The 25,229-nt window shown below is 33.8% G+C and overlaps 2 protein-coding genes across 6 annotated transcripts in view; one reads left to right on the top strand and one right to left on the bottom strand.

Annotated features, from left to right (window-relative positions):
- LOC105337461 (maestro heat-like repeat-containing protein family member 1) overlaps positions 1 to 24,193 on the bottom strand; it is a 76,056-nt gene extending 51,863 nt beyond the window's left edge. For 3 of the 4 annotated variants that reach the window (XM_034480369.2, XM_034480370.2, XM_066080355.1), the window contains exons 1-6: positions 24,023 to 24,192; positions 19,578 to 19,723; positions 18,598 to 18,729; positions 5,226 to 5,388; positions 4,915 to 5,013; positions 2,466 to 2,617 (exon numbers count right to left, since the gene is read on the bottom strand). In XM_034480369.2, coding sequence (XP_034336260.2) covers positions 2,466 to 2,617; positions 4,915 to 5,013; positions 5,226 to 5,388; positions 18,598 to 18,729; positions 19,578 to 19,723; positions 24,023 to 24,080 — 750 coding nt within the window. In that variant the 5' untranslated portion in view covers positions 24,081 to 24,192. Of the gene's footprint in view, positions 1 to 2,465; positions 2,618 to 4,914; positions 5,014 to 5,225; positions 5,389 to 18,597; positions 18,730 to 19,577; positions 19,724 to 24,022 lie in introns of all 4 variants that reach the window. The other variant, XM_066080354.1, reaches the window with a different exon arrangement.
- Positions 8,955 to 13,464, top strand: LOC136274105 (uncharacterized). 2 transcript variants are annotated; one of them, XM_066080353.1, is made up of 2 exons: positions 8,955 to 10,541; positions 12,301 to 13,464. In XM_066080353.1, the coding sequence occupies exon 1, from the start codon at positions 9,301 to 9,303 to the stop codon at positions 10,525 to 10,527; it is 1,227 nt and encodes a 408-aa protein (XP_065936425.1). In that variant the 5' UTR covers positions 8,955 to 9,300; the 3' UTR covers positions 10,528 to 10,541; positions 12,301 to 13,464. The 2 variants fall into 2 exon arrangements, with proteins under 2 accessions (XP_065936425.1, XP_065936424.1); XM_066080352.1 differs by having other exon boundaries at positions 12,297 to 13,464.
- Positions 24,194 to 25,229: the final 1,036 nt, after the last annotated feature.

The following is a 25,229-nucleotide window of genomic DNA, read 5'->3' as shown; positions in this document are numbered from 1 at the left end:
AAGAGCTGCTTCCTACATCAAGTTAGGAGGACCGTTTGGAAATTATTAAGACATTTACCCTTACTTCTCAGGAAAAACACATCAGTTGAAAAAAATTACATCAGAATGTTATCAAAGATAAATATTACAAATGTTGAGAGGTTTCTAGTCATCAACATGACAGCCGAAAAACTTGTATGCTGCCCTGGAGCAACTGCAGACTTATTGCACAGTCATTCTGATACATCTTCCTACCTCTTAAGGAAAACATGAATTCTTTTCATTTCTCATCTTTTTATCATTGAGGGAAGTCAAAAGCTACATATACATATTCTCTCCATTCTTTATTTTTTGTTGACAAAACTTGGTTTTTTTTCTTTTTTTGCTTCTGAGCAAACCTCATACCTGCGCAAACAATTTGGCTTTTCTGGTTCTTGAAAGTTAAAGGAAAAATTTAGTCTCTAACAGTTATTTTTTACCGATGTTAGAACAGTTCCATGGTCTTTGTCATGTAACTGATGGGCAAAAGTTTGTCATGTGAAAAATAGTTTGTCATTAGGGATGGGACAAACTACCAATGCACCAGTGTAAGAGGGAAACAGTTTATCATTTGACAAGGAAATATTAGTAAAACATGAGATGATTGGGTAAGAGTTATGGTCAAACTGTTGAGTAAGTGTCACAACTGAAGTGTTCACTCCTACTCATTTTGCACACATAATTTTTATATGTTTCTCTGCAGATTAAAACTTCATAGGAGATTACGTAACAAATGATGACTCTGCTGATTATCTTTAGAACCCACCAGTAGAATGAAAAAAGACTGCTAAGTCATCATAAAAATATCAAATGCACATCCCTATGTGATAAACAGTATACATGCAGTAGTCTCAAAGAAAACTTCTAGACAAAATCATATCTACAGACGGAGGATCAGACATTCCTGTCCATCATATTTCATTTGCAGGCTGTATATTCATATAACATGAATGATTAGAAGACAAGTGTCCAATTCTCTAAATTGCAACAATGATCAGACAGTTGGGTCCTTCAAGCTGTACACCGCTTGTAAATAGGCACTGTCCGTCATATTTCTCTTTCACCGCCGTTATCCCTGCAACCCCTATATAAGGCGCAGACCTCTTAACAGTTTAGAGTATTTTGCTGTAGAGATCTCACCTGTGTGGACGTACATCTTACTTGGCCGCGATAAAATTATCAAGTTTTACGCACTTTTTTTTCAAGCCAGGAGAATACATGTACAAACATCAAATATACTGGTCAAAATATAATTTACAAACAGATTGTGCACAAAGATTAAGAATAAAATGCATAAAATCCAAAGACCACAAAAGGAATACTACTGTCGGCCACGAGTTTCAGGTCTGCAATCGGGTGTAACGAAATCAAAGGGTTTATATACCAGGTACCTGTGTGACGGTGCCTATTCACAAACGGTGTTCAGCTTTAAATTCAATACCCTGTTTGCACTGAGATTGTAGTAAAGTAAAGGAAATACTGCCAAAAAAACCTGAACACCATTCCCATGAAGGATTTCATGCAATAATTTTTCAAATCAAATTGATTTTACTTTTCATGACCACTAAGTAAAAAATGTTATGCAACAAAATTTGATGCAGAATAATAAGTGGAATACCCAATATTATATGTGATACAATATGTAATGCATATAATGAGTGCTTCCTTTGTTTTACAGAGTCTCTTGAAGAATAATCATTAAATTTGAACTGAAGTTCCTGAGTGTCAAATAATTTCCTATTTTAAATCAATAATGAAATATAATTTGCCCTCATAAATGGGATTATATGAGCCTGGAAAACAAATCAACAGGATTCAGTATTTCACTGACCAATCAGAAAGCTAGTAAGAGAAGGGTACAGACTGGAAAACAAGGAAGTTGTATCATCCAATAATGTGACAGCTAGTACTCCTCATTGTACACGTATAAACTGACGTCAGTTAAAGGTTCATTATAATGTGACAGTACCCCTCATTGTACACGTATAACCTGGGGTCAGTTAAAGGTTCATCCCTTATTCTTATAAGTGTGGATCATGGTTCAGGCCATTTTTAGACTATATATTAATTTCCTTTGTAAATTTTAAAGGTAAAAAAAAAGGATCATTTCTTTATGGCTAATAAGATGAAGATCTGTCCCATGCAAGATCATAAAGCACTCTTAGGTTTAAGTAAAAATTTGTACACTGTCTTATTGTCTTGTAATTAAAAACTTTGAAGGAATTAAACACTATTAAAATGATTCTCCATATCACAGTGATAGTTACAAATTTTAGCATAATTTTATGATATATTATAATTATGTACATGTATATGAATGATTGTAATTTTGATTTAAGTCTAAATATGCTTCATGATCCTGAGGCCTGATGGTTAACTTGTAAAAAGTATTCAGCTTCCTTACTCTTGATGTGTTTTCCTTATTTTAAGCTTTGTTTTATTTGTACCTTGGCCTCTTTAGACTGGAGCCAGCTAGAGAAGAGGACATCGAATGCTGATCCTATCTCTTGAGAGAACCGGTCCTTGGTGATGGACGGGTCTGGGGCCTTGTCAATGTTAGCACAGTACTCAATGATAGCCTCGCTGAACTTGGAGAGAGCTGCAAAAGAAGACACCCTAAAATGTTTGATAGAATTGAAAGATACAGTCAGTTAAGCATGTCAGATGCACTTATTTATGTTACATGAGTTGTCCTACAGGGAATACAGCTAAAACTGTTTATTAGTTCAAGAACATTTAGAATTTATTTCAGTCCCTGCAATGTGTAATTATCTACACTGACATGCAACATGACTGAAAAAATGTATAATTAACAAAAATCAAGGTTTCAAAAGAATTTTAAACACATAATTAATCTCTTCACAATAAAGTAGCTATGTTAAATGAACACATGCATTCACATCAACTTAAAAAAATAAATTCTGTAACACTGTCTACACTGACTGATGAGATGACTGGGCCATCATTAACAATATCTTTGTTTCCCCTAACCCGACCCTAAATTTTGAAGTTGGGTGGGTAGGTAGGTAAATAATCTTTTTTCTGCCAGGGCTTATATAGAATACATTATTAACTGAAAATGAAAAAATCAATCAATTCTTTAATTAACAACAAAACTAAAAAAATATGACCAGTTGTAAAACAAATTGTTTTATATACTTGACTGTACTAATGAAAATTCATGTAAATATCGAATTCACAATTAGTTCTTAAATTTAAACATGTATGATTCAATGACTAGATGTGCATGAATAGATTCATTATCATTTGTATGTTGATGTATATGTTAATAAACCTATATTTAAATATCATTTAAATGATAATGTACATACTTCAAAGTATCAATTAATATTTCAAAATTTGGTTTATAAAATCTCTAAAAGTATATTAAAACAATAATATTTGATAAACTTAAGTTAATCCAATAAACGTGTGAAGTAGTATTCTATTATATTAAGTAATATACACAAAACACTACACTTGCAGTAAATATCCTTCTTTGACGAGGAAATAGGTGTCTATACAAAGAAAAATTTAACCCAAATTTGAAAGTTAACATAATGTCAAGGAAGAAAAAACACTTAATTATAGTCATTACCAAAACCAACTCTTTTGTTTCTGTCAACTTGAAATTTGACGAATTCTTAAGAAAACTGTTTAAATTTTTCACAATATAAAAATCATTTCACAGACCTGTACAAACCTAATTTTGGGAGAATATTATTTCTCCCTAACAGAAAAGTAGGGAGAAGTTTGAGAAATTAGGGAGACTGTCAGTATTTGACACAGCATGACCTACAGGAATGATGATACATGTATACACAGATTCAACCTTAATTAAAATTGGATTAAAATTTAAGCAAGTTAATAGAAAATAAAACTTCTAAAAGTTTTCAAAACTTATCCAATCTATTAATTTTTTTGATGTATTCATACATTTTATATATGAAATGTTTTGTAATTCTGCTAGCTAAGTGAAAATAAAATCAGTCTCTGCATTTCTGTGTATTTTAGAGGTATTAGTCAACCATTTGACCCAATTACAACCGTTGTGTAGAAGATCATTTTAATTTTTAAGATAACTGTAAACAGGTGGTTTTAAGATTATTTTAGCATTAATTTGGCAGAGTTATGTTCTAATTACAAGTTACCAACTAATTGTAATATCAACACTAAAAGTAATAAACATCTGTTGTAATTTTCAATGCAAAGTAGGCAATGTATAGCTGAATCATCTGTATTTATACTCAGAAAAGATAAGACAATTGCAAATTATTAATCACAACAGTGGTTAACTGAGGCTGTGGAAACGTTTTTTAATTAAATGATTATCATTTTAATATCTCTGGGGTTAATTTACACGATCGTGAACTCAGAATACAGGGTGACTTCAACTTCTCTTTCTGCGGAAATTCCTGTGAAGTTACCGATTATAAAGCGAGTATTTCGCCCATGTTAAGTGACGATCAAGGCTAACAAAATGATTGTAAAATGAAAACGATGTGGGTCTTCTAAAAACAAATTTGGGTAAAATTAGGTTTCAATTAAAAAAAAAATCTCTATTCAATGTGGTAAAAAAAACAATTCAGTCGGCGGGTTTAAATTGGGACGGTTGCGTTAGGGGAAACATAAATATTTTTAATTTTGGCCCTGTGGATTCCTTATTTTATGCCCCAAGTAATTTTAAACTACGCAATTCTGCTGTTTTGTATCAAATCATTGGAATCATAGAACTGTAAATGCCAAACTCTTACCATAATTCTATATATTTTACAACTGTCAGAAAAATAAAAGCAAGAGTTCAAAAATCTACTAGGAATGCTTCTTGCAATTTTTCACAATTATTAATTCCTCATGCATGTTTGACAAGGGATCTAATGTATATCAGTGGCCTACCTGCTGAGAAGACCCATTTCATGTTGTCGTGTTTAACCATTCCCAGCATAGGAAGGGTGGTACTGAGAACAGCTGTCAGATGGGGGACCATCCTGTAAACTAGAAAACAGACAAAAGTTAGTCTCTTCTCCATAGGTCATGTTAAATATCTCTTCAACAGACTCATATGGGCTTAAAGTTCCCTACAGTTCACCAGTTGTAAGAAGCCAACCCTATCCTTTTCTAAACACATCTGCATGGTGTTTTACAGAATTTTAACAATTTTGAGTTAATTGAAATGCTTTTTTAGATTTGTAAGCTAATATATTTACCATTAGCCTGGGCTAGGTTGCCAATTGTCCGGACAACAAAATAATGAGGGAGAGTGCCAGGCTGAAATCTCTCAAACATCTCAGCCATTACTTCGTCACAGTACTGAGCCCCAAGAGCCACCAGAAGTCCACTGGCTGCATTCTGCCAGTCCGGTACCACCTCCTAATTACAAAACAAGAGGCTTGTGAGACACACAGCTCACCTTAGCAACAACCCAACAGGTAGAAAATCAAAAAGTCCAGCAGGATTCTAACTCATTACTTATAGTAAACCTTCTAACCCACTGCGCTCTGCTGTTAGGTGACAAAATTAGAAAAGAAGCTACTTATATAATTACTCTTCATTTTATTGTTTATTTCAATAAACAATTCGTCACAACATGGAGGTGTCTCATACCACCTCAAAGTACATTATAATTAAAATACTCTAACCGGTTTAGCTTCTCAAATCTTACAATAATTAGCCAGAAAATACATTTTAAAATATTTTGGAAAGGTATAAGTTTTAAAAACCCCAGTGGGATTCGAACTCATGACTTACAGATTTGAAGCAAACCCTTAATTAACCCACTTTGCTGTGCTGTTATTGTTCTATTTTGGGAAAGAAACTGTTTATTAAATAACACTTGATTTTATTGTTTATTTTGATAAACAGTATTATTATACCTTAATATAATTAGGGTCTTCTGTCTTCAGCGGAAGACCCTACTATTATTCTATTGTTTCTTTTTCACTTTTCTTATTATTCTTTTTATTCTTTTTTTGTCTTACAAATTTTGTGCAGGCGATTTCTCGAAGATGGCTCATTCGATTTTCTTCAAATTTTAAGGGTTGATGTGTCGGCATCTGAAGTTTGTACCGCCGTTTCCTTTTTTTGATAACCACTTCTGGTCGGAAGTTATCGTCCGATTACGATTTTTAAAAGTCAATTTTGTCGGCTAGAGATCCAAAGAACGAATAAAGATATAGGGCTGAAATTTTCAGTGAGGATAGACATTAATTTTACCTGTTGCAACATGGTCATAAAAACATCTGCCATCACTTCCGGTCGTCACCGGAAGCAAAGATAAAAAATCTGTTTTTTCAGCTTTTTGCTTTTAATATATTTTTCTAATGGGTTGATAGAGACTATTTTACTGATTCAGAATATGTTATTTGTTTTGAAATCGATTGATGTGTTCCCGAGATATTAAGCATGAAAGTCCTGAAGCGAGAGTTCGAGTAGCACAGTCGTTAGAGTCGTGGACATGTGCCCAGACGACCCGGGTTCAAGTTTCGGGTGCCGAAATTTTTTCCCCCAATGTTTTGAGTTGATTAACAATTTAGTCTTAAAAGTGAAGGATTTTATCTCATTTACTCAAAAATCGGACGGAAGACCCACTCGTTGGTTGCAACGAGAAGGTTCTAGTTATTCTATATAATGCTACATCGGAATGGTTCTAGACAGTCACGGGCAATAAAACTTATTGTTATATTCAGTAGTATATTCTCACTACATAACTGTATATTATAGACAAATAGTCAATAATTGTAATATTAGCTCCTCCCAAAAATATTGCCCAGTCAATGTTTTTTTAAAATTGACCAGCTAGGAATAATTTCTAGAGAACATTCCCTATATTTCAAGAAATTGCCTCTTATTTATTGATTAGTTAACGGTGACGTAAATAACTCTTCGAGACTCCAAAACAAGTTAACGTCATAAAAGGCAATCAGTCAAGGCAAGTACACAACGGACGCGCAATGCGACAGTTCACTATCATAACAGGGATATGGAATTGCACAATTTATTGTGAAGTAAAATCAGGTAAAACATCTTAAGCTTACTTCCTACGGACGATGGAATATCACCAGTGACCTTTTGATGCCGGCAATAATTTGGAAATGAACTTTGCGCAAAATTAAATTTTTTTTTGTGAATTCTATGTTGAGCCAAGGTAATTACGGTGATCTGTTTTCAAATCCTTTCTTGATTTTTGGTTTGTTCCTTCATATAACGAAACAAATGTTGACTGAGTTTTCTGGCAACATTGATTATAATAGCCCCCTTGGGACGAATATATTGCCCTCCGCTTTGCGTCGTGCAATATTTCGTCCCTCAACCCCCGTCAATATTTGTATAACATTTCCCTGTCATATTTACACCATATCCTAACTCTTCGAATTTTCATTCCATGCGTATCACTATGAAATATTGCTAGGATGAGCATACGATGTGATTGAATGATTAATTCTAAAAAAAAATGTTTTAAATCCTTTTTATATCAGAAAGCTGATATAGAGAGAGGTCGGTAAACATTCACCATCTTATTGCTTTATTAGAATAAAAACATAGGTAATCACAGATTACAAAGCTCACCGAGACAAGGTATCACCTTTATGAGGCATCACCTGTATGAAACCACCTTTATCATTTTAAATGAAAATCATACTTTATGATCTTGGATATTCATGGATACTGTTTTGACACAATATCATATATCATCTGTTAAAAAATTGTATGATAATTATAGGTTCATTTCATACGGTATTATAAGATACAATCTTTATCAATACAATAATATAAAATAGAATATTGCATCCTATGATACTAACAATATATATCATATAATAAAATAAAATACAGTACTGTAATAAACATTGATGAGATATGATATTATATATAACATATGATATGACATTGTATTGTGTTATAAATAATTGTATTTTATTACATAATATAATATCATAATATATTAATATATAATACTATTACTTATTGGGTTAGTTACTGACTCACTACGGAAATATATTGGGTTGATCAATCTCATAGATGGCGAGGCGAAGCCGAGCCTTCTATGAGATTGATCAACCCAATATATTTCCGTAGTGAGTCAGTAACTAACCTAATAAGTGTTTTGTTTTCTCGAGGACTTTCAAGCGACACATTTATTCACAAATAGTGATGATCTACGCAAAGCCATGTACAAGATGCCTTACATCTCGTCCAATTTAACTCATTTAAACTCTTCAAAATTTTCAATCTCACCTTACAAATACTCTTTCAAAATCTTTGCTTCACCCATGTTTACTTACAATGTTTTGTTGCTATTCAATTTTAAATGTTTTCTCCCTTTCCTCTGCAGAGATTTGAGCAAATTTCGACGCTGCCATTTTGTTCTGCTCCAGACAAAACAATGTGACGTCAATATTCTAAGGGCAACTACTCTAATTTTAAAGAATTTCAAAGGGCAACTACTCCAAATACTTTAAGAACTTACGGCATGCAGTTTATGTATAAAATACTTTGAAATGACGAAATGAGTAAGCGAAGCGTCGACCAATGACGGCCATATTGCCTAATATTATTTCTCACAGAACAAATATAGAGATATATGAGGCAGTCACGTGCTATGTTTAAACCAATGAAAATGTGACATATCAGTCCAAGGGAAAACAAAATATATTATTATGATACAATATTATATTACATAATACATCATAATATTGTAACATATGATATTATATTGTATAATATATTATGATATTGTATTGTATGATACTGTATCATGTTTGATACATAATATGATATTGTATCATATGATACAATATAATTTGATACAACAATGTATCATATCAAATGATACAATATCATATGATATATACAGGATATCTATATTGTGTGATTTTATATTTGCTTTATCCATCGAGTTGAAATGGTGTATATATTCGCGAGGCTTGCCGAGCAAAAATAACCATTCTTTTCATACAGCCTTCGGCATATCGGAGTATCAATAGCATATTTCTTGACCAATTATATGCGAGCTCGCTATTCAAAGAATTTAAAACCCATGTGACCTCACTAGTATAAATAACCACCGCCATGCTTAAATCGCTCATATTTTTCTTGGCGCACGTTGTGCGGGCTATAAGGTATTATCCGAGATTTTTTTGATTAAAAATTGAGTTAAGACGATGTCTTAACTTTGAGTGTTTAATACACGTTTTATTTTCAAAGTGTTATTGTTTCTCAGACGTGGTCTGGGTGTTTTCACGTGGCACACGTGAGACGAGTTTGTTGTTGAAACTTACATGCATGTCCTCGACAGAAAATTCTGACGTTTTATCAATAATGGCAGACTCGGGTGATGAGTCTTTTGAGGGTTTTGATAGCGAGGACATTAGAGAGGCAGAGAAAAGACTCGCCTCTAAAATGAACGAGATACGGTCAACTGCAGGTTCTGCAGTACACAATGATAATGAAAAAGGGCATTCAACTTCGACGGCGAAGCCGTCTTCAGCATGTAAAAAAGGTGGCAAACGTAAAAGTTCGAGCAAAAATGCCACAAAAGCAAAGAAAAATAAAAAGGCTGACGTTTCTGGTAATGATATTACCAATGCCATATTGAATATGGACACAGAAAATATTGACAAATTTAAAGAAATGATGGGAATTAATGATATAATTGGCTGCATTTATAATCTGCAGAAAGAAAGATTAGATCAGTTGGAACAAGAGAGTGTTGACCTAGATGTCAATAATAATGAGCATGAAGTCTCAAGTGTAAATGATGATTTTGACTTTTTCATGAATGATAAAGAATCAGTTGAACAAGATAAAGATCAAGTAGATAATGACTGGGATATTCCAGAATGGTTTTCGTCAGATAAAAAAGGAAAGAATGTTGATGACAAATTAGCAAACATGGTGAACACTCTCTGTACTAAAGAAGGTGAAACAGAGAAAATAATTGAAAGTCACCCACGACCAGCAAATTGTACATATTTGTTAGCTCCTCGGGTAAATCCAGATATCTGGAATATTATGCCAAAATCTGCTCAAAGTAGAGACTCTGGCTTTCAAGCCGTTCAGAAAACTATAGCAACAGGGATTGTTCCTTTGCTTAAAATAGCTGAAATGTCAAAGTCAAATGAGAACTTGAAGGAGGTTAGAAATTTGATAAAACAGGCAGTTATTGTTCTGTGTAACTCTGTGTATCAATTGTCCCAGAAAAGGAGATTTCTTTTGAGAAAAATTTTGCCAAATAAGTTTTCTGACAAATGCAATGCCACTCAGCCAGTAACTGAATTTTTGTTTGGCTCTGATATACAAAAGAAAATAAAGGAGTTATCAGATTTTGATAAATACAAGTCTCGGGACAAATTTAATAGAGGTGCATATAACAATGCAGGCTACAGGGGGAGAAGGAATTTCTCCTACAACTATTATTATGGCAGAGGAAGAGGATCTAATAGACCTTTTTTAGGGGGAAGAACTCGAGAAGCGAGATCAGACAAGAGAGGAAGACGAGAGAAATACTAAATGAGACAAACACGGTAAGTGTTGGTCAAATTAGATATCATGTAGCTCAATGGAAAAAGATTGTTAATGATCCATGGGTTCTGAAGACAATCCAAGGTTATGAAATTCTGTTTGATGAAAGACCTTACCAGTTAAAAAAGCCATCTCAAATTTCTTTCAATGATCAAGAAATTATGGTTGTTAATGATGAAATTAACGAACTCATAAGAAAAGGTGCAATAAGAGAAATAAATGAAAGTGATGATTTATTTATTTCTAATATATTTGTTGTTCCTAAGAAAAATGGAAAGCTTAGACCTGTAATAAATTTGAGAAGTCTTAATGAATTTGTTTCATATGAGAAATTTAAGCAAGAAAATTTGAATCAAATTTTGAGCATTTTACAAAAAGGAGATTATTTCTGTAGTGTTGATTTAAAAGATGCTTATTTTAGCGTTCCAATTGCAAAAGAATTTCAGAGATATTTGAGTTTTCAATGGAATGGAAGGATTTATTGTTTTACGGTTTTACCATTTGGATTGTCTTCAGCACCCAGAATTTTTACAAAGATTTTGAAACCTGTTTATGCTTATTTAAGATCTACTGGCATCAGATGTTCTTATTATCTGGATGATTCTTTGATTATGAATCAAAGTCAGGTTTTATGCATGAAGAATACTCAACTGATTATAGATACTTTACATTCATTAGGTTTTCATGTTAACTTTGAGAAAACAGTGACAACACCAACTCAAATAATTGACTTTTTTGGGTTGATAATCGACTCAAAGAAATTCAAAGTATTTTTACCAAGAGACAAAATAGATAAAATAAAAAATGTTGCTGAAAGTTTATTGCAGGAAGACTGTATTAGTATAAGAGAGGTGGCAGCTTTCATTGGACTCATTGTACATGCATTCAATGCAATTTCAATTGGACCCCTTTATTACAGATCTTTAGAAAGGGACAAAGTTAGGGCACTGAATGAAAATGATGATAATTATGATGGGAATATAAATTTATCAGATCAAAGTAAAGAAGAAATTGTTTGGTGGATAGAGAATATCGATATAAAAAATGGTAAACCTATTTGTTTACTACCCATAGATTTTTGGATAGAATCTGATGCCTCTTGTAATGGAATGGGTGCTGTTTTTAAAACAGGTCACTTTAGCAGAAATTGGTCAGAGCATGAGAAAAAGTTCCATATCAATTACTTGGAATTATTGGCCATATTTTTTGCATTACAATACTTTATGGACGAAGAAACCAATGTTCATGTAGGCATAAAGTGTGACAATAAAACAGCCATCTCTTATGTAAATAATATGGGTGGAATGGTATCAAAAGATATGGATTGTTTAGCAAAAGATATTTGGAAATGGTGTTGTACAAGGAATATATGGATGACATGTCAGTATCTTCCTGGGAAATTAAATGAGGTGGCAGATTATTATTCCAGGGAAACTTCTACATCCTGTGAATGGAGTTTAAAATCAGAAATTTTTCATAGAATTACCAAACAGTTTTTGTGTCCAGATGTTGATCTTTTTGCATCGGATGAAAACTATAAAATTCAGAAATATGTGTCTTGGTGTTTTAGTCCCAACGCATGGAAAATTGAAATTGGACAGGATTAATGCCCTATGTTTTTCCTCCTTTTCATTTATTAGGAAGAATTTTTAATAAGATTAGGGAAGATAGGGTAGAAAAAGCAATTGTTGTTTTTCCTGTCTGGCGATCCCAAACTTGGTTTCCACTTTTACTATCAATGATTGTTTCTATTCCAGTTAGACTGCCAAGACATGCAGATCTGATGACAGAAGGAAAAAGAAACCATCCTTTGAACAAGAAAATTACTCTAGCCGCCACAGTTTTCTCTGGAAAACCTTGCAGGATAAAGGATTTTCAAAAAACGTTAAGCTTGTCATACTGTCTTCATGGAGAGGATCAACACAAAAACAATATGACCTTGCATGGCGGAAATTTATTTTTTGGTGTTATAAACAAAACAAAAGTGTGTATGAAACATCTGAAAAAGATTTGATGTCTTACTTGTTTTTGTTATTCAAAGATGGAAAGTCTTATTCATGTATTAATACTCACAAAGTAGCTGTTACTCAAACCCTATCATTTTTAGACCAAAGTTGGAATAAAAATTCACCTTTACTGACAAAGTTTATGAAAGGCTTGTTTAATTTAAGACCTAACCTGCCAAGATATAAATTTACATGGGATGTGAGTCAAGTTCTTAAATATTTAAAAACTCTTTTTCCTTTGAATTCATTAGACATGAAGCATCTTACCTTGAAGTTATGTACACTTTTAGCTTTATCAACAGCTGCTAGAGCACAAACTCTCGCAAACTTGAATATTAAAAACATGACTTTTAGTTCAGATAGAGTTGTTTTTTATTTTTCATCATTACTTAAGACATCCAAACCAGGAAAGTCTTTTTCTATTTCTCTTGAAAGATTCAAGGATGAAAAAATTTGTGTTGTGCGTACTTTACAGGAATATATCAAACGTACAAGTAAAAATCGCAAGTGTGATCAACTTCTCGTCTCCTTTAAGACCTTTAATAAAATTTCCACAAGTACTGTAGCTAGGTGGATTAAATGTGTGATGGAAAGTGCAGGAATAGACATTAGTACTTTTAAGGCACATTCAATTCGTGGAGCATCCGCCTTTGCAGCTCTGAAAAGTGGTGTCTCTTTATCGAACATTCTGAGCACTGGAGACTGGTCCTCATCAAAGAACTTTAGGAGATTTTACTTCAGAGACGTTGATAATAATAATGAGTCCAATTCTTTCATGAATGGTGTATTAAATTGTGTTTGATGTGATTTTTCCTAATAAACAATTTGATTCAATTTATTGTCAATTCTTTAAACATGCTATTGATACTCCGATATGCCGAAGGCTGTATGAAAAGAATGGACCCCTCATCCAAGCATACCCCGGATGTGATGGATGAGGGACATTCTTGGAGTACAGCCGGAGGCTGAGGAGTATCAACTTTCCCGCCCATGTGAGAATGCATGGATTAGTACATGAATTCATATTCCCGCCTCTTGATACTAATACATTGACAATAAATTTGCTTTAAATAATGAGCGATTTAAGTATGGCGGTGGTTATTTATACTAGTGAGGTCACATGGGTTTTAAATTCTTTGAATAGCGAGCTCGCATATAATTGGTCAAGAAATATGCTATTGATACTCCTCAGCCTCCGGCTGTACTCCAAGAATGTCCCTCATCCATCACATCCGGGGTATGCTTGGATGAGGGGTCCATTTCAACGAGTGGCTATTAAGCCCCCCCCCCCCCCCCCCCAGCTCCCTGGTTCCTACACCTATACTTTGCAGTTGTGTGCTTTTGTTCAAGTTTGTAATTCAAATTTTTGACAAAATCTATTTTATATCAATTTTTTGGTTTAAGATATAGATATGTTAAAAGTACTAGCAAATCTTCAAAATAGGTCAATGAAGCGTTGTCAAAAATAGTTCAGACAGGAAGTATTTGATAAAGCATCACCCATTTGATATAGCAAAGGTTTATCACACGCGTAATATACACCACACGTATGAGATAAAGTAAAATATTATATAATACAATATCATACTATACATATTGTATCATATAATACAAAAATATATTTTACAATATCATATAATACAATTTCATGGGATATAATCATATATAATAAAAACCAATATTATATTTATATAAAAGTGTTGTGTTGTGCATGTACTATGCCTAAATAGTAGTCAGGGTTTGATACATAGTGCACAAGCCGGAGGCGATAAGCTATAAGTAGCTGTGACGTTCGAGTGTTGACAAGTCCCTAAAAATAATCACCAGAAAAGCAAGCGTTTTTTTTCCTTCAAATCAATCAATTGATTTGATTGTTAACGTTTATTTAATCAACAAGTTGTTGTACAATAAAAAGTCAACAAAGGTTTATGTTCTTTTCAAGAAATGAGAGATGTTTGGCCTTACCGAGAAAACTCGAAATGTTTAGCAGACGAAATCTCATTGAATTTTTTTTCTTGAACATTCTTTATCAAGCCTCATTTAAAAAAGCGTTTTTGTGATTCTCATGTAGAATTTCTTTGAAAATGTTCAATCAATTTGTTCAAAAGTTTATAGAAAACTTTAACTTTAAAATTACCGTCAATAATGAAGTGTTTTTGGAAAAATTAATAATTTTAATTGCTTGATGTACGTCATATATATCTACGTTTTATATTTATAAATACCATTGAGTAAAATAACGTCTAATTTAGCGTAGCGGTAACGCGTTGGGCTTCAAGCTGGAATGATTTTAGCATCGTGAGTTCGAACCCCACTGTCGGCGCTTGAAAGGTTTTCGTTGAAAATATTTGCCGTGCTCTATTTCGGCATAGTATGCTTACGCTATATAAATCCTTTGATACTATGCGAAAATAAATAAGTATTGAATATATAGTGACAAACTGACAGAAGGCATAATAATAAACAATATCATATGATCCAATATTATACAAATATTGACTGGGGTTGAGGGCAACATTGATTATATTAGCTAAGCCCCCGAGGGACGAAATATTGCCCGATGCGAAGCGGAGGGCAATATTTTCGTCCCAAGGGGGCTAATATAATGAATGTTGCCCGAAAACACAGTCAACATTTGTTTTGTTATATGAAGAAACAAACCAAAATTTAAGAAAGTAATTGAAAACAGATCGCCGTAATTTTCTCAGCTCAACAAAGAATTCACGAATTCAATTTTGTGCAAAGTTCATTTCCAAAATATCCTCAGCATAAAACGGTCACTGGTGATATTCCGCCGACCGGAAGAATTAAAATACAGATGTTCTACCTGATTTTACTTCACAGTAATTCGCAAATCCTTATATCCGTTATGATAGCAAACCGTCGCATTGCGCGTCCGTTGTTTACTTGCCTTGACTGACTGTCTATTATGACGTCACCTTGTTGTGGAGTCGCGAAGAGTTATTTACGTCATCGTTTACGAATCAACAAATCAGAGGCGATTATTTGAAATAGAGGGAATGTTCTCTAGATATTATTCCTAGCCAGTCAATATCAAAAAAATATTGACCGGTCAATATTTTTCGGACGAGCTAATATTACAGTTATTGACTATTTGTCTATATAGAGTTATATAGTGAGAATATACTACTGAATATAACAATATATAATATAACAATATCATATAATACAATTTCATGTGATAAAATTCTATATTATAGAAACTAATATCATATTATGCATTATTATATGATACAATTTTATATAATATACAATATTGTATCATAAGATACAATATTATATATTGCAATATCATATGTAACAGTATCATGTGATTATGTAATAAATAAATAACACAATATCATATTATACAATTTTGTATCATAATATACAATACTTTACATAACAATATTATGATACAATATCATATCATAAAATATAAAAAAAATATTGATACAATATAACTTTTTTACAATATAACATATAAAATCATATTGTATCATATCAAACAATAGTGTATCATGTTATACAATACTTTATCATAGGAATCATGTTATATCATTTAACAACAAACACATCTATCTATCAAGCAGGTTCGAGTGAGGAAGGAGATTTTTTTAGCATCCTTAATAATGGAGATCAGGCTCTGCATCAGAAGCTACCTCTGCATTTCATTTGTTACATAGTTAAATCAACTATGCAAGCTATTATCTATAAAACATGTGACCTATTCCAAAAAACTAAACCTCATCCAGCATCCAAAACCTATGGCTCAGATTGAGTATCCATGTCTGTCAGGTGCATCAGTATCATAAGACACACCATCCATTCAAGTTTGGTGAAGATATGACCAGTAATAACGAAGATATATTTTTTAGCATCTTTGATAATTAAGATCAAGCTCTGCATCTGAAGTTACCTATGCGATTCATTCATATTATAGTTTAATCAACTATGCAAGTTTGAAATAGTACTATTATCTATTAAACATGTGACCTGTTCCAAAAACCTTAACCTTATCCAGCATCCGAAACCTATAGCTCAGATTCAGCATTCAAGCCTGTCGGTTGCATCAGTATCATAAGATGCACCATGCAAGTTTGGTGAAGTTAGAACAAGTAATAACTAAGATATAATCATCAGAGGGCTATGCAACAAAAACTTTTACCAGCTCTTAAAAGCTTAACCTCCTCCAGCATCTGAAACCTATGGCTCAGATTCAGCATTCAAGCCTCTCTGGAGCATCAGTATCATAAGAAGCACCATCCATGCAAGTTTGGTGAAGTTAGGACCAGTGGTAGTAACCAAGATATACTGTAGATTCCTTATTTTACGCGAGTACTTAATTCCGCGATTCAACGATTTACCATCAAATCGCGAGAACATAGAATCGCGATTGCCGAAATTTTATCTTACTTTCATGTTGTTTACATGTGTCCCAAAATTAAAAGCGAGATTTAAAAATTCGCGAGACGGGCTTCTCGCGATTTTACGCGGATATTAATTCCTCGCGTTTAATTAGGATTTTACAGTAATCATCAGAGGGCACCTGCAACAAAAACATTAACCAGCTCTAAAAAGCTTAGCCTCCTCCAGCATCCGAAACCTACAGCTCAGATTTTTTGGAGGAAGTCAAGGATCGAGTTGTCGATATTGAATGTTAACGCGAGAAATTGACAAAGTTCGTTGATATACATTTATATGTAAATGGATAAAAAAAATACGGAGATTGGATCTTACATAAAAAACCCCCAATAATTAATAAGATAAACGTTCTTGTCTCCTTTTAAGATATATATTTATACAGTGTACATTAATATGAAGTAAACAACCTTAGAAAGTTGTGACCAGTTACATCCGAAGAAACAAACTTCTTGTGCACCATAGTTTTACAATAATGAATATTCTGAGTCGTTAGGAATGCTAAAAACAAGACTGTTGTAGATTTTAATATAATAAACACCTTTAACCGATTTATTTGAGCTAAAATCCTTACTAAGTTGTGTTTACAATGTATACACGTCGATCAATTTGATCGTTATTGCCGACTTCATCGTCGCTTCTTCGGCGATATCATCGTTTTTTATCCGTACTGGTGGCTCAAACATGTACGACTGAATAATAAGATTCTTTTAATTTAGTCAACATGTAAAAAAAAAAACACGTGCATGGTGAATAAATGTCAAAGATTTAAAGAAGATAATGCTAATCCTCCAATTTGTTTACAATCAGCTGTTCGAAGAAGGTCGCATGTGACGTCACTGTACCACGTGACACGCTATCTAATCAACGAGTTCTTAAACGATCAGGGCTATACTTTAAATTGATATTATGGCTAATTACCGCTTTTATACTGTTAACAAACTGTTAGAAGTAAGTTAGAAGTAATTATGAGATACACAAGGAAGCCAAAAAATGTAAAATGTCTCATACTTTAGAAACATGCAATATGTCCTTTAAACCTCAATACATGCACTGTGCAAAACATGTACATGTACATGCATAGCCAAGCTCTTGAGACATAACGTATGACGTACATTTTAAGGACGTGTTGTCAATAATGTCATTAATTTCTTCGTCAGATCATTTTGGGCACAAAATCCAATATTCAAATGTGCGTTACATAGAACACAAAGGCCTCGTTTTTTACTCAATTACTTTGTTTTACCTATGGGAATTCATTTTCCAAGATATGGTGAAAGGTACAAAAATATCGTTTTCTTTTTGTTGGTTTTGATTCCGCTGGCCCCGATGAAGACCTTTTCTTATTGGAAGCCATCACACTTAATGATTTAAACCTTCGCTTAGTCAAAACAACTCACGATAATAATTACACTTAATGTGTCTATTATAGCCATCGGCATTGTTTACGCATTACGTAAATCCAAGCTCAAAAAGCATGACCCGCCGGGTCATAAAAAATAATCGGGTGAAGGGTTGAAAAATTGGGTGTGACCCGACGAAATCGGGTCAGTTGGCAATTATGATGTAAAATTATAAATACATCAACAAAAATTTTGTCGAGCTTGTTTAATGATGTGTGCATAGAGACCTTGGATAGCGTCATTTCCAGGGCCCCGAGCTTGATGAGATCCGTGGCCAGTCCTGTATTGATCTGATCCAGAGTATCCTTGACAATCTTCTCCATGCACTGAAGCAGGATCACCCGGTGCTCTTGGGCCAGCTGACAAACAAACCAGGGCAAAATGTCAGACATTTACAGTAAAACTTGGTTATAGCAAAGTCTTAGGGACCAATGGAATTACTTTCTTATATCCGTAATTCATTATATTCACATAACGAATTCATAATAATATCTATAGTGAATTCACAATATACATATTTTCTTTCATCCGATTCTTAATTATATCCGAATTCGTTATAACCGTAAAGTTCTGCAAAGATTTGTAAAGAATTTTATCGGGAACTAAAAAAAAACTTCGCTTTATCAGAGAATTGGCTATATAACCATGTTCGTACTAACCGAGTTTTACTGTACTTGTTAAGAGTGCATGATGTTTGTGATTTTTAAACTATATCAATCCTCTTTAGAAGAAGACCATTGTATATTAAAGATATCGGAAAATATTCAAATTTTAAAGCTTAAAGTTTAGGATAATTTTTTTCCTAAAACACAATAGTTTATGGTTTAAAAATCATTAGATATTCAAAACTTTAATGAAGATTTGATGATTATTTTCTGGATTTGTATGTGTAATTTGTATGTGAATAAAAACATTCTGAAATAGTCAAATATAGAGAAAATACAAGACCTTGATTTACATTTTAATTCTTAAACACAAAAAGGTCACTAAAACGCTTCTGAAACAAGCAAGACTACATGCTATAATCATGAACTATATTATCCTTTTGCTTCTGCATGATCTGTCTCTTTATTTTAATCAAAGTGCATGTATCTATAGATTATACTTCAGGCTAGTAGCTTTGAAATACTGAATAAACCTTGAACTTGATCTCAACATGTGTCAAGGACATGCATGTTATAACTGAGCATGTCTCCATTAGCTCTACCTTTGTGTGCTTCTTCAGGTAAGAGTAACAGGAGCTGAGTACCAGGGCAGGCTTGTGTTTACCCAGGTCATACAGGGCCTGCGAGATCTGTTCCTGTCCCTCCTCTGTTCTGTCATTGGCCGAGTCTATTAGAGCCATTGTCATGTCTGTAAAACACAAATACTAAAACATCAAAATATATCTTTCGGGTTACTGGCACATCATCCAGAAGCCATTCACCAAATGCATGAGAGCGTCCCAAATAATTTTTGAACTTCCTAAATATATTTAATGAGCATTAGTGGCTCGAACCCTGGGTATCTGGGCCTACACCAGTGGGATATGCAAAAGTGGAGCTGGGTTGTTTAGTGCAACCAATGATTGGGGCACTACCACATGACCGATCATGATTGTCCAAACTGTCACATTTAATCAGCTCCTGAGCAAACTCTTGTAATTCTTTGTGATAACACTCTATCTCAATGGAATCAATTTTTTCTTCTAACATTTTAAATTCTTTTGAAATAACATCCGAAAGCTCCGCAAATGTGATATTTTCCTCTCCCATTGAAAATGGTGTCCTTGCTTGAGCAATGAACAAGCAGAGAACTAGGTAGAAAGTTCTATCGTTAAAATTACAGATGTACAAGGGACCCAGTTAAACGATAGAATTTGTCCCATATACTCGCTTCATAGCAAATAAAACAAGAGGCCAATTGGCCTTAACGGTCACCTGAGTAGCATATAACCCATACACAAACTTGTCGAGGAGTCTCATATATGCATTTAAATAATTAGGTTTCATTCTGGAGTAGAAAAATTATAAATTTGTAATGACGACCACCTCCCTGCCTGAAATCTTTCAAAAAGAACTATGAAACCTATAATTTTTGCAAAAAACTTAAAGATCTGGTCTACAAAATCAAAAATTAAAATTAAAATTTCAGAAGAGGACTTCCTGGAAAACATAATCATAAGTCACTTTTTAATACAGATGAGTGAGAATAAAGAAGAAAATTATTTTTAAACATTATATGCATTAACACTATATTGCCATATTGCCCCCCCCCCCCCACCTCATGTCCTGAACACCTGACCCAGAGGCCATGAATTTTACAATTTAGGTAGAGGAGTTAGTGGACATCATAACCATTTATTCAGTTTTTTGCCCACACGTGTGGGAGTAGAGAAGAACATTTTTTAAGATTTAAACATTAAAATTACAATATGGCCATATTGGCCCCACCTTAGAGCCTGAACCCCTAACAAAGGGGTCAAGAATTTCACAATTTTTAGAGGGCTTCATGGACATTATAACCAGGCATTTAGTTTTTAACAAATATATATGGAAGTAGAGAGTAAGATTTTCTAAGATTTAATACATTTTTACTATATGGTCATATTGGCCCCACCCTAGAGCCTGAACCCATGACCAAAGGGTCATGAATTTCACAATTTTAGTAGAGGGCTTCATTAACATCATAATCATGCATTTAGTTTTTAACAAATATATATGGCAGTAAAGAAGAAGATTTTCTAAGATTTAATACATTTTTACTTTATGGCCATATTGGCCCCACCCTAGAGCCTGAACCCCTCACCTAGGGGTCATGAATTTCACAATTTTGGTAGAGGGCCTCATGGACATCATAATCATGCATTTAGTTTTTAACATTTCTTTCTACTATTTGCACAGTTAATCTTTATCGCATTTCTGATATCATATTCCAAACGAGCTGATATAACGCATTGTAGTGACTGGTCCTATTTACGTGCCATCATTAACAATAGGTGTGTTCAGAGTTCACCAGATTGTTACCAACGGCAAGTTCGGTTACCAATGTCTACAAATGGTTCCCAATGGTAGCAATTGGTTACCAATGTTGACCATTGGTGTACTTTCAATTTCAAATGAGGTCACCAAATCTACTGGCAGCCTAGAGCTTAGGCAAGTTTGGTAGGTGACGTCGTTATGCTAATTCAACACGGCGGGTTATTTATAAGATGCCTATAGATACTGATGTAAATAAAGACTTTAGAATAGGATATATGCTTATCTTATTGAATGAATATATTGAAGACAATCTAAGACAACTGAGGGCCTCTTAAACCCACTTCTATACCCAGAAACATTAATATTATTATAGAAAGTATGTGATAGAGAACTGGTATTTTGATATTCGAACTTGGACTTTCGGTAGAACGTTACTATTTCTTGCATCAAATCAAGTTAAGATCAGGTGAAATATGCACAGATTGCATAGAAATTGCTTTATTAATATATATTAGTCGGACAAATCTTGTTGATTTCAAAGATCCATGGCTGAATTGCCAACAAAGAAATTATTGATATGCCTATGTCACATTGCTGTTTAATACAACTATTCAAAGTCCAATCTCTTGTTAAAATTGATTTTAATTAATATACTTTTTTGCTGGGGTTAGAGATTTATTATCAATTTTGCAATTAATCTTGATGGAATTGTAGTCATTTTGTAGACTTCTTTATATAATTGGGAATTTAACAAAGTAAGTTATTCATCAAAGTTTTGTACTTTAAACAGTCACACTTTACAGAGAAAAGGTATTTTGTTTTGTTTTCAACTGTTTTATATGTTCAGATGGTTACAACTGGTAACTAAAAGTGTAACCAAAGGCTACCATTTTTTTTAATTTGACAAAAATCGTTCATGGTACTATACTCTGTCCAAAGATATCCTGGATTTACATTTTGCTTTATTGCATGATATTTATAAATACCTCAGGGTTCAAACAATTTTCATTCAAAAGTATGAAAAATTTCCAAGATTTCTCAGTCGAAACGCCCCTGTTAGCTTATCAGGTTTCAATACAATGCTAAAAAATGTGATGTCTACGGGGATTTTGTATTGCAGTAAGCCAGGATGATAACGTTGTAAAATTGCGCGATGTATTCCGAGTGTATTCTGAATGGAGAAAAGATGTAAACATTCCCCATTATAAATCTCCGCAAGGAATCTTTTTTCGTTCCTGTAAATTTTTCCGAGTGAACGATGATAATGTGTCAATGAAATTATCTTGAAAATTATCCCTTTCAACTATTTCAATTGCACTTCTTTCACAGGTACGTGTATTTTTATTAAAAATCGTCCAAATCACAGGGGCTTGGTTGTTGGATAGTGAATATCCTAATTATTTGTTCCCGAAGAAAAAAATGATTAAAACTGGTAATCTTATGTGTATTTCTGTGTATTGCAATAAACAAATTCACTGAAACCCCCTGTCTCAGTCATGTTAAAAAAGTGTATTCAATGTACATTAAAAAAAGTAAAGGGACGACACTCGCCATCTTGGATTTATAGGGGGTCCTCGTTTCAAACTATGTTATAAAGAAGTTCTTCCGTTTCTCCAACGATTTCTGACGAGATCTAGGTTGGAAAATGTTAAAATTACTAATTCCTATCGTCTGACTACATCTGTACTCTGCAAAATAAACACATCGTTCCGAAATGTACTAGATACTCGCCAAACTTATCGAAAGCAACGGAAGTTGATGCAAACTCTCCATGTAATCACTGCGGAGATCCGAAAGCACTGGATAAACCAAGAGGAATATCTTTTCACGGAATATTTGCTCTCTCTAGATTTATCATACATTTTCGGAACATCTCAGTATTATATAGAGAATTTACGTCACTCAAAAGTAAACTTCTGTTGCTTTCGATAAGTTTGGCGAGTATCTCGTACATTTTGGAACGATGTGTTTATTATGCAGCGCACAAATGTTGTCGGACGATAGGAATAAGTAATTTGAACATTTTCCAACCTAGATCTCGTCAGAAATCGTTGGAGAAACGGAAGAACTTGTTTAAAACATAGCTTGAAACGAGGACCCCCTATAAATCCAAGATGGCGAGTGTCGTCCCCATACTTTTTTTAATGTACATTGAATACACTTTTTTAACATGACTGAAACGGGGGGTTTCAGTGAATTTATTCATTGCAATACACAGAAATACACATAAGATAACCAATTTTAATCAATTTTTTACTCGGGAACAAATAATTAGGAAATTCACTATCCAACAACCAAGCCCCTGTGGTCCAAATGTGCTGCATAAATATCTTGGGACAGACTATACCTATGCAAATTGCTACAAATGGCAGCACTTGTTGACCATTGGCTACCATAGTTCACTGATGGCAACAAAATGCTGCCAGCGGTAAATCTCAATTTCACCAACGGTACAACTCTGAACGCACCTAATGACTATAATGTTGATGTAATTGTTTTCCCATTCAATCAATATTATAAACACCCTCATTACGCGGACATTTACGAACCTCTGAGCAACTGGGTACCCCAGTATTCACCCGATTTAATTGTTTTTCGAATCTGCTGCAAAGTGTGTTACTGAAATCATTTATTTTGACTTATTTTGATCCGCCACTTCAGTTGCCCCTCCCCCTTTACAAATATTACTTACCGTCCACTTGGCCCCCCGTGCCTCGTACACCGTCTTCTTCCGGTCCCGGCATTATCATTTACTTCCACTGTTGTGTCATAAAGTTTGGAGCATTGTATCCTTGTAGAATGATTCTCATCCCCTCGTCATGTGATTTTCCTTCGAATCGTCTGATGGACTTCCGGTTAGGAGAAATTAAATAACACATACGAAATGACACTCGACTACAATTACCGTAACATAGACATGATAGAATCCTTGTATTCTTGTAGAATGACGTGAAATGGTAACGTACGTTAGGCCATGCATGTATGGATCCAGAACCAGAAGTGGTTTTTTTCATGAGGGTGGGGGGGGGGGCGGTCGGAGGGATCGGGTGCTAGTCACTTCGCCCCAAAGCCAAAGCGCCCCATGCACGAGCGCCCCAAAATTTTTTTGGAACGCTCCAAGTACAATTCACGAGCGCCCCAAGTGTAAGTCACGAGCGCCCCAAATGTTGTTTATTTCATGATTATTTTTTTTCACGTGTATGTCACGAGCGCCCCCAAATTTTTTTTTTTATGATTAATTTTTTTTCACGTGTATGTCACGAGCGCCCCAAATGGTTTTTTTTATATGATTAATTTTGTTCACGTGTACGTCATGAGCGCCCCAAATGGTTTTTTTTTTTCATTATTAAATTTTTTTCACGTACGAGCACCCCAAAGTAATAATTGGAATGTTATGAGCAAAATTTCCCAATGCTCCGAATGGTAAATAATGTTATTGTTTTTTACGAGCGCCCCAAAATAAGTTTCGTTATAAAATATTATGAATCTAAAATGACTTGTTTTCAAGTGCTACACAAATTGCTATTCTTGCTCTTTTTTTTGGAAGGGGGGGGGGTAAGTTTCGATGTAGTTTTCGAGTCATAAGCTATTGTTATTTTTTTTCTTTCTTTTTTTGGAGCGCTCTAAAATAAGGTTTGCTATACAAAAATAAAAAATGCTGATGTAAAGCGATGACAAATATTTCCGTAAACTGTTTTTTATACAAAGATCAAAGCATGAGCCCCGAAATTGATATTCATCAATCAATATCAATCAAACAATATGGCAATTATCTACCTAATTGACTTCGTTGACATTCGAACGATGGAGAATATAATAATTATGCCAATATTTGTAAACAGGTCTGTTTATTGCTCCCTTTATAAATATCACGTTTCCTTTTGGTGTGTTTTTGTTCA

This window comes from Magallana gigas, chromosome 3 (assembly GCF_963853765.1).
Source record: "Magallana gigas chromosome 3, xbMagGiga1.1, whole genome shotgun sequence".
Classification (NCBI taxonomy): Eukaryota; Metazoa; Mollusca; class Bivalvia; order Ostreida; family Ostreidae; genus Magallana; species Magallana gigas.
The sequence above is the reverse complement of the archived record's forward strand: the minus strand, read 5'-3'. Positions and strand labels throughout refer to the sequence as shown.